General features: G+C 45.5%; 1 protein-coding gene across 1 annotated transcript; it reads left to right on the top strand.

The window, feature by feature from the left end:
- Positions 1-1,470: 1,470 nt before the first annotated feature.
- On the top strand, positions 1,471-9,919 carry LOC130257973 (uncharacterized). Its single transcript, XM_056500975.1, has 11 exons — positions 1,471-1,839; positions 2,587-2,721; positions 3,462-3,586; positions 3,856-3,924; positions 4,104-4,217; positions 4,960-5,075; positions 5,414-5,469; positions 6,750-6,802; positions 7,505-7,632; positions 8,194-8,350; positions 9,427-9,919. Exons 1-11 carry the CDS (start codon positions 1,630-1,632, stop codon positions 9,512-9,514), a joined length of 1,251 nt encoding a protein of 416 aa, XP_056356950.1. The 5' UTR covers positions 1,471-1,629; the 3' UTR covers positions 9,515-9,919.
- The last annotated feature ends 462 nt before the right edge of the window (positions 9,920-10,381 follow it).

Below are 10,381 nucleotides of genomic sequence, written 5' to 3'. Positions count from 1 at the left end.
CTGTTTTTCATAATCCATTCTGTGGGCTGAGCCACATCTGCCGTGCTGCAGGTGCAGGGTGATAACATTGTGACACATCTCTTTCTTTCAGACTGTTTTCAATCCCTGCACAGCACAATCTAAACTATAAAAACAACTTTATTATCCCTCTGGCTCTCTGGAAACCAACCTTATTGGCTCTCTGCCTACTCAAGGTACTTAACTTTAACATGTGCCCCTTCAATATTGACTGAAGCAAAGGTGATTTACAGAAATTAATTTCTGAACCTCATTGTCTGAATATCTAGTGCCTTCTGCCCTTCTTGTTTTAATTTTATGTGGCCCATGGACAGCAATAAAGCAACACAGAGCAGCTGTGCCTGGTCTCAGAAAAGGGGAGCTGTGTAAAACTGAGGAACCTTTTTAAGAAGGCAAAAGGAACATCTAAGGTGCTAAAAGCTTTTGAGGCAACATTAGAAACATGATCACCGAGGCAGTGTAAGTGCACATCAGTGTCAGGACAAACTGGGAAAAGGGCAAAAAGCAAAGCTCAGGAGATTATTAAAAACGAGTTACATTCAGAGAAGAAAATCGAAAGAACCATAAGCACTGATCCGTTAAACACAAGCCAGGGCAGAGGTGGTTATAAAACCAAACTGAGGCACAATTGAAACAAAGCATAAAAATGCATAATAAATGTTTTTGCAAGTAATAGAGAATCCACTGAGAAGTTTGGAGAGCTAAAACAGGGAGTCCAAACACGCAGGAGACAAAGAAACACAGGTTCTGAGAGCCCAGCTTTCTCCAAAGTGAGATTAGCTTCACTTCAGCCTCTCCTGAGAGGCTGGGCTTGTTTCAGTGTAGGGAAATGAGACTAAATGCTAATTGTAAAAGGAATAAAAAGATCTCTTGTATAGCCAGGCAAAAATCTTCAAAAATATGGCTTCTAGAAATGGTACCTAAAGAGATGCTGAGGAGATGCTGAGATGCATGGGTGGGGTTTTATGGTTCCTTCAATGAAATGGGCTGCTGCCTGTTGGCTGGAGCTGGCAGTGGGAGCAAGTGAAGGACCCACTTATGCCAAGAGCCCAATAAAACAGGATCAGAAATCACAGAATCATAGAATAGTTTGATTCAGAAGGATCCTTTTGCAGGTCATCTAGTCCAACTCCCCCCTGCCATGAGCATCGTCAACTAAACCAGGTTGCTCAAAGCTGCGTGCAAATGTTTCCAGGGATGAGGCATCCACCGCCTCTGTGGCAACCTGGGCCAGCGTTTCATCACCCTCCTTGTGAAATACTTATTTCAGATCTCTAATCTTGAACAGCAATGTGCAGCGGAGAGTTGGGAGGCTCGGAGAAGAGAGCCTAACTCGCACTTTTTCTGCACCGCATCACTGAAGAGTTTCCTCTAGCGTCCTTCCAGCAGAACTGCCTGAACTTCCCTTGGAGTGCGCAGTAACTAAAACCAGCAAAGTGCTGGACAAGCCCCTCGCGGAAATGACCTCGATCCATCCCGGGACACGGCGGGGAGCGGCCCCGAGGCGGGGTTTGGGGGCGGCCGGAGCCAGCTCCGCATCCCGGGCACCGCACCGGGCACCGCTCCGCACCCCGGGCACCGCTCCCCGCACCGGGCACCGCTCCCCGCGCGATGCCGCCGCTGCTGTCGCCGGTGTCCGCGGCGCTGCTGGCGCTGCTGGCGCTGCTCGGGGCCGGCCGAGCGGCCGCTCCCGGTGCCTGGGCGCTGCTGAAGCGCTGGGCCCTGGGCTGCCTCCTGCTCTGCCTCGGCGCCTGCAGGCAGCGAGCGGCCGCAGGCACCGCCGAGCCGCGCCGGCCGCGTCCACTCCGCGCCGACCCCCACGTGAGTGGCCCGGGACCCCCGGTTCTGAGCCCCCCTTCCCTGGGACCCGCTTCTGCGACACCCTGTTCTCATACCCTGGCATCCCTGTGTCCCTCATCCCTGGCACTCCCACCTCCCTGTTCCCCTGGCACTCCATCCCCGCATTCCCCCAGTCTTGGAACTCCCATCCCCACATTCCCCCAGACTTGGAACTCCCATCCCCACATTCTCCCAGTTTTGGAACTCCCATCCCCACATTACCACAAACTTGGAACTCTCATCTCTGGCATCCCAACATTCTCCCAGTCTTGGAACTCCCATCCCCACATTCTCCCAAGACTCTAAACTCCTATCCCCTGCATCCCCATGTTCCTCCAGTCTTGGAACTCCCATCCCCAGCATCCTTCAGAAAACTTTTTCCCCTTTAGACTCAAACTTCCCTGGACCCACAGCACCTCTACCCCTCTGCATTCCAGCACCTTGCATCCCCCAGGGACCCCCCAAGTACTCCTGTTCCCTGCATCCTGCTGCCTGGCAACCCTCACTGCCCAACCCCATTTTTTTTTGAGCTCTCCTGTCTTTTGGCTGAGGTTTCACTGCTGCTTTTAAAGCTGTCTGGCTGTTCTTGGAGTGCCTGCTATGAAATACAAAAAGTGAAAGTAAAATTCGATCCCTGAGCAGAAGTCTATGGAAAACAAAGGATTGCTGGCCTTCTCCCCTCCCTTTCCTGCCTCCAGCTGGAGCTGAAATCCATTTCCCTTTCCCCAGGCACTGGATTCCTTGTACTTCACGGGCTTTGCAGAGACCAACGGGACCTTTGTGATTGCTCGCCTGGCCAGACGCCCCGCTGGCCTCTGTGAGATGTGGCTCTTCCTGAGGCTGGATGGGATAGGCGAGTTTGAAGTAAGTGCTGGATGTGGGGTGACGTTCAGGAGCAGTGCTTAACTCCTTTCTTGAACCTGTGGTGGAATCCCAACCCAAAATTTGTGTTCTCTGCACCTCCACACCAGTACGACACCAGTGCTGTGTCTAAAGGCAGATTATTGGGTATGTCCCTTCTCCAGTAGGATCTGACACACATCCCCCTTTCCCATAATCTGCACAACACAGAATAGTTTCTAAAAAGTGCCTTATTAAATCCCCCAGGAAGAATTTGAGCATCCAGGCTCTCCAGTCAGGTGCAGCACATGGTTAATGAGGTCCATTTTCTGCTTATGGTTGTTTTTTCCCCATTTTTTAATTTTAATGCAATAAAGAACATTTGGAATTGCCTCTTTAAAAGGGGAAAGCTTTTAGGGGGTTTTATGCACATCTGCTTAATTCTTGCTGAAAAGAAAGCTTAATCAGATATTGTTAATCAGATTTTTGCCTGTGAATTTTCTTTTTTTAAGAGCTGGCTACATAGTAAAGAAGGAGAGAAGACCTGACATAAATCCCTTTGCACTCAACTCTCCTTATGTTCACAAATCTGTTTCACTAAGTAGCCATGACCAGAAAAAGCAGGAAAATCCTATTTGGAGAATATAGGAAAAAAAGAGAGAGGATTGATGTGCATTATTTTGGGTTTTTAGTAATATTTAGTATAACATCAGTACTCTGTGACATCCTCACAATTGAATTAAGCAAATGTTTCCTCTTTTTAGCACCCACAGCATCCAAACATGATGGTGAGAGATGAATCCAGGGAGATCTGGAGTGGAGGAGGACTCACTATGGAATACTTGGAGCCCCAAATGTGCTGGAAGATAAATTTTGATGGATTACTCAGGTATTGCAGCTCTCCCTAATTTCATTTATGTACAGGAAAACCAAGACTTTTTCAGCACTATCTGGAAATATATTTGATTTATTTTAAATTTAACCAGCTTGAACCAAAAGCTATTTGGTAACAAAGACACTTTGATTTTTAAGGAATGAAAATATATCTGGTGGTGTATAGTATCATAAATTCTTTTATTCCACCCAATTCCAAACCTGTAAGAAACATTTTGTTATTTGTTTAGGAGTGATACAAAATTATAGTGCTTTGCCTTGCAGGAAAGGATCCTACAGACAGCAGTGGAGTGAGGAGAAAGGAGAACTTGTAGCAGTTAAATTCTCCTTGCAGTAAGTTTTTCATCTTTGCTTTGGGATGTACAGTAAGCTCATGGATCATTTAAAAAAGCAAAAATCAGAATTTTCCAATAAAATACAAAGATTGCCTCTGTCAAAGTAGCAAGTGCACAACTTGGCCTAGTATGAGCTGAATGCTAATAATGTCCTTTTTTTCCTCTCTCTTTTTCTAGCTGGGAGAACTCCACAGATGTTTTTAACTTTAATGTTGACAGTAACCCCAGCACATTTGCTCGTGCTTTAGCCCAGGAGCCGTGGACCATCGAGCTCTTCCAGAGGGTCAAAAAGTGAGGAGCAAGATTAATGTCTTCTGGGGTTAATAATATTATTTTCTACAGTTCCCTTCAAGGTTTGATGTGTTTTATAGCTGATTTTAGAAGGTAGGTTTAATTTATAAAGGACATGGCTCCTGGTTTCAGTGCACACCACACCTGGGGAATCCTGCACACAGATGGGATCCTCCTGATATCTGAGTGAAATCTTCAGGAATATTTCTTATTCCTTTTTTTTTTTTCATTGATTTAGGCAGCTCCCAAAGTCAATGGTCCAGGTATAGCTAAGAAAAGGAACATAATCCTGTGAGGAAGGAGCTGAAGTGGGTCTTTTAAGTACTATACAAGCTCTGAAGAGCTAAAAGTATGAGAATCAATGGTGTGTTGTCTAAATAGAAGCAGAAATTATCAATTATCAATATATACAGTATGTTATAGTATAAATTATATCAATAATGTCTGGGTTTTGGAGATACCTGCTGAGTTGTAAGCAGCAGCTGTTTGGCATTTCTTCAGACAGAGGGTGATTTTATATTCTGTCAGGGTGAGAATTTGCTGCTGTTCCATTCTCAGGTGTCTCATTATGTAACAGCAAGTGGGAAATGCAGAAGTGATGTGTAAAATCTGGGATAGCCACAATGCAGATGCTCTGAAATTTCCTTCACTTTGGGAGATAAATCCATCAGATTGGCATTGAGGCTTCTTGAGGAGAACTGGAGATCTTGCCTGTGCTGATGCACTCCTTTCTTTCTTCCAGACAAAGGGAGCAGCATTTCAGACACGAGCAGTGGGGCCAGTCTGTTGGAGAGATTGAGATAGAAAATTATGGGAAAACTGAACTTTCCCTCAAAGGTGTTCGGAGCCACTCCTATGGTAACAGCCCTGGAAAGAATTCCCTCCCTGGGAAATACCTTCCCTGTAGCTGGGCAGTAAAATTAGGGATTATTGTTAAAATAACCAGTTCTATGCCTGGGCATGAAGTTAAGACATTCCAGAGGAAATGTCCCCACTGTTGTGGGGATTGCTTACCATGTTACCAATTACTGGATATTTCTTTATCCAGAAAAATTATTGTGAAGTCAGGTACTGTTAGTTCATGTTTCCCAGGAATGGTGAAACTCCAGGTTGGGAGATTTTGTTCTGTTTTTTTTGTTTTGTTTTGTTTTGTTTTGTTTTGTTTTTGGTTTTTTTGTTGTTGTTTTTTTTTGCAGGTGTCCGGAATTGGGCTGAGATTCGCCGTTATGTCATGATTTTGGCACACTTTGAAGTAGGTGTTAACCTGGCAATGTGCTTTTTAACCAGGAGATTTTTCTGAGCTTTTCAGGCATGTTTAAGTATCCAGAAATAATTGGGATGTACAGTCAGGAGTGCTCACTGGTGGCACCATTAGCCCAGATCAGTGTTGGGAGCAGATCTCAAAAGCAGAGCTGTGTGTGTAAAAACTGAGATTTTGCTACACTGGCTGAAGCAAAACTTGCTTGATAACTTGAATCAGTTTGTTTTGGCTTTTTCAAGCAAAATTAGGCAGCTTTACAGGAGAGAATCTCAGCTGCTGCAAGGAGTTGCTGCAGTGCTGATTGCCATTAATGGGAAGCCTGAGGTGTTTGAGGCATCCTAAGCCTTCATGACAGCAGTCAGCAAATATTTCTGCCTGTGCTGAGCCACAGTTCTGTGCTCTGCTGTGTGGGGGAGAGGCAGAGCTGTGGCTGCTGGGAGCACACAGCCCAGGGACATGCTGAGGGCTGGCCCTGCCAGCTGCCAGCCAAGCCCAGCAGATGCTCCTGAAAATCATTTCCTTTGCCAAGCCAGCCATAAATCAAAACTCTCTGTTGCAGGCAGCCTTTCAGGGGTTTAGACTGAATTCAGAATAAAAGTGCTTTTCCCAGCTTGGAAAATCCTGATTTATCATGGATTTATCATGTGCCTGTGTACTTTTTACCAAGACTGAGCAATGTGTATAAAAACCTCTCCCTGTTCTTCAGTTTCTCAAGACTCAAAGTGACTGTGGCTGCTCTGCCCCTAATTAAAAGGCAGCTGACTTCATTAAGAAGTTTATTGCAGATTGAAGTTTGGAGTCCTCTTACTCTGAGTGTCTGTACATTTATAGCATCAGAGAGGCTTAAATTTGCCTCAGAGGGGCCCAAGTGGAACATGAAGTGTCCAGACCTAAGGATGGAACAGAAATTAATAAAACCAGGAGATTCCAGTTCCTTCCTAACATTTTCCCTATCTGCTGCTCCCAGACATAGATTAATACAGGTTAGAAGAGAAGTCTTGTCAAAGTTCACCAGTTTTGTACCTTTTTTCAGGCTTTATCTCCCTCCTATGTTCTCTTGCTGTGGACTTTTTGTTAATCCTATTTGTCCTGAATGTGTTTGGTTTATATTCCTGGATTTGTTTGCAGCCAGATTTTCATGGAAGATGTAGTGAGAGGATTTTAAAGTATGAAGCCTTAGCACATTGCATAAACTGAGTTCTATCCAGTGTCTTCTTGGTCCAGCCAGTGAAATGAATCTTTTGGTTGCTTTTTCTTTCTCTCTCTTGCAGGATGGGACTGCAGCACATTTAACAGTTATTAGCATGCCAGCTACCACAACTCAGTAAGTGACAAAGAACTTTATGTTGCTAAAAACACTCATCTTAGGGGTGGCAGGAGCTGCTCTGCAGGACACCTTTGAGCAAATTCCTGCTTTGAACCTGTACAGCCCAATTTCCATCCACACCCTCATGCTCCCTACTCCCAGTTTTTCATTTGCAGTTAGTTACAAGGACAACTTTTAGCTTCCCTTGCTTCCTTTCCCTTCAGCTGCTGAGGCTGATGGAGCTGCCTGTCTGTCTGGATGATTTAGAGGTACAAACTGGGCACTTCCAGCTGTCTGAGGTGTGTCTGACTGTAGTCTGCATTCCACAGGAGCCCTGCCTTGCTGACTGGTGCTCTCAGCATCCAGGGCATTAAAACCAATGTCCACAGCCCCAAGGATGCTCCAAGCCCCATCCAGCCTGGCCTTGGGCACTGCCAGGGATCCAGGGGCAGCTTCTCTGGGCACCTGTGCCAGGGCTTCACCATCCTCACAGGGAAGAATTTCTTCCCAAAATCCCTTCTCACCCTGCCCTATGGCAGTGGGAAGCATTTCTCCTTATCTGGCACTCCAGGCCCTTTTCCAAAGTCTTCTCCAGCTCTTCTGGGAGTCCCCAGAGCTTTCTCTTCTCCAGGCAGAGCATTCCCAATTCTCTCTGCCATAGTTCTGGTGCATTTGAGTTTTGGTTGAACTTGAAACCTGCTCCATTCCTCTCCCTTCCAGCCTCACTGTAGGTTATGTGTTTTTTCCTGATGGGAGGAAGGCTGGCATTGAGTGGTCCAACGCCTCCCTGGCTGGGCTGGCTGAGGATGGGGTTATCCAGGATGGATATGGAGTCAGTTTTACTGCTGGTAAGCTCACCACACTCCAGCTACATCTGCCTTCATTCCTTGCCTTGCAGTTCCTTCAGTGGAGGGAAGGCTGTTCAGTGAGATTCTATGGGATCCTGGGGAATGCATCATCTTACACCCTGAAAAATCTGCTTAGAACCATAAAATCATGGTTTGGGTTGGAAGGGACTTGAAGATTTCTGGTTCCAACCTCACTGCTGTGGGCATTCCCCTGCTTAAATTAAATTATAGGTGTGGTGTGTCCTGGGTGAAATGTGCCCACTGCAGGATCAGGGCCAGGGGTTCCAGAGGGAGAGTTACAGATTCTGTTTGTGGTGACTGTTGCTTGTGCTAATTCACATAAAATAGTGATTTCCACTTTTTGGGGTGTCAAAACATCTGTTATGAGGTGGATTCAGCTGGAAATATGGTTGATCAGTTTACTTGATTTACAGAGCAGGCTATCACTCTTCAGAAAAGCATAAAAATACCCCATACACAAAAATAATAGATATTGGATATTTTTGAGATAAAATGCTATTGAAAGTTGGTGACACTGTTCCCTTTTTACTCTTCCCCAAGGTGGTGAGAGCTTTGATGTCTCTGCAGCTCTGGATAAGCAGACCTGTCCTGTTGTGTATAATGGCCTGACAGGGAGTGGAGTTTTCCATGAGTGCATTGCAGATTTCCAACTCAATGGATTAACACCAGGCTGGGGGCTGGTTGAATTTTATTACAGGTAAAATAATGAAAGGCAAGAAGAGGTAAAAAACTCCCAACTTCCTATATTGACTTGTATGGTCACAACTCCTTAGATATTTGAAGCATAAATGCACGGATTTTTTTACCTGATGTAAAAAACTGTTGCTCATTTCGTGCTTAATGTGTTTATTAGGTTGACAAGCACTCTGTATATTATTTGAAAAGGAATAATTGCACAAACACTTCATGGGTGTAGAAATTTGTTTGTTATATAGGTTTATGTGGGTTTTATATGGGTCTCTATATAGGTTTATGAGTTGTAGGGTGCTCCATTCTGGGCACTCTTCTTTAGAAAATCTGTGCCATTATAGAAAGAGTCCTCACCCCAAACAGAGGCAGTTTACAGGGTGAAAATTTCTCACTCAAGGATTTGTGTGGACAGGATTTATTTGAACAGATAAATGTTCAGAAAATCCCCACAGGAATGGCTCTGTTAGGGGCAAAATTCTATCCACAAAGAATGTGCTTCCCTTCTCAGTGAAGGGCTGTTCCTCCTGCCACGTGATTGTCACTCTTTCCCTGGAGCCTTTTCCATATGGAGTGTTTGCTCTGATGAAAGAAAAAGGCAAATTTTGTTGTTTACATTTCATTTGCTTTTTAAAATAAACACTAATCCTTGGCTGTCAGAGGAAATGCCATAAATGACTTTCAGGAGATGGAGAGCTCAGCTCCTTCCCAAAACCAGACATATTTAAAGCACATAAAACAGGCCAAGAGTGCAAAATACCTGCTGGTTGAACTTGAACCTGCAGCTGCTGCCAGGTCCCTGCTCCCTCCCCTCTCTGGCTGTCCAAACCTGCCTGGTGGAGGAAATGACCCAGCAGGGAAAGCCTCAGATAAAACCCAAACAGGGCAAGTCCTGCAAGTCCGGACAGTCCCAGCCAGCTCTGAGCTGCCCCAGGGAGGCTTCATTTGGCAGTGCTGACACAATTCCCATCAGCTCCACCTCATATCTGCTCCCAAATCAACCCCATGGGAGGAATGAGAGGGTGGGGGTGTTGTTCTTCCTCCCTGCCACGAGGCACCAGCTCAGCATCGCTGCTCTTCCCGCAGGGACGAGGCCGCCCAGCCGCTCCCAGATCTGCAGCTCGGTTCCAAAGCAGGAGGACCTGACCCTGCCACCCATGCCTCTCCCCCATGATCATCTACAAGCTCATCCCAGCAATGTTAGCAAGCTGCAGCTTTCTAAAAATATGTAATTCCCTGCAAAAAGCAGCACTGGTTTGAGTGTGGAACTCGTCGCAGGATGCTGGGGAGGTCAGGGGTATAAAAGGATTTGGAGAGAAATGAGATATATTTTTATTAGTGCAGCTTTCAGTGCTTGCTCACCAGGGTGGTCTGGAGGCAATTTGAAGGAAGTCTGATTGCAGGAGGAGTGCACTGGGAGGGATCATTCCATGCTCTGTCCTTTGGTGTTTTTCCTAAACTTCCAGCTGCTCCCCACTGTGACGACCAGGACCTCAGGCTACGTGGATCACTGACCCAATTTAGCAGCTCCTCTCTTCTCTCAGACTTGTCTTTGAAATAAAAACTCTGTATTTCTGAACTCTCTGGTTGTTGTGGTCATTAAAACGTGGGAAAAACCTGTTACAGGAAACTGCACTGTGATAGTTTTGTCTATGGCTGTGTAAAACATGAAGTGGGAGGAGCAGGAGAAGCACATCTAAATGAGGTGTCCTCTAGGAATGGCATTCATGGCCAGTGAAATAAGTGGTACAAACACGATTTTCCCTTGTCTGAAGGAAAGCCAGGGACTGGTAATCCAGTTTAGAAAGGGATCTGAATTCCTCATCATTCCCATGTAGGTGCCTTATTAACCACTGCAGCCACAATAGTCACTGGCCCTAGGCAGCCTACAGAGTATTCCCTACCTAGATGCATCTTGCTATTAATTACTGAAAATTAAACACACTTAAAATATGAAAAAAAATAAAAATAGTTAAGTGGAAAATGTGGAGATGAGAAATTAAGGAAAGGCACCTTATAATAGTACTACCATTTATTTCAG

Source organism: Oenanthe melanoleuca, chromosome 11 (genome assembly GCF_029582105.1).
Source record: "Oenanthe melanoleuca isolate GR-GAL-2019-014 chromosome 11, OMel1.0, whole genome shotgun sequence".
Lineage (NCBI taxonomy): Eukaryota > Metazoa > Chordata > Aves > Passeriformes > Muscicapidae > Oenanthe > Oenanthe melanoleuca.
Note: the sequence above shows the minus strand (reverse complement) of the source record. Positions and strands in the feature narration are given on the sequence as shown.

Excerpts from the sequence above, each read along its gene's own strand:
- LOC130257973 (XM_056500975.1), top strand. The coding sequence starts at position 1,630 with ATGCCGCCGCTGCTGTCGCCGGTGTCCGCGGCGCTGCTGGCGCTGCTG. Across the intron at positions 4,218-4,959 it reads CTCTTCCAGAGGGTCAAAAA|ACAAAGGGAGCAGCATTTCA; the intron begins GTGAGGAGCAAG and ends TCTTTCTTCCAG. Across the intron at positions 6,803-7,504 it reads ATGCCAGCTACCACAACTCA|CCTCACTGTAGGTTATGTGT; the intron begins GTAAGTGACAAA and ends TCTCCCTTCCAG.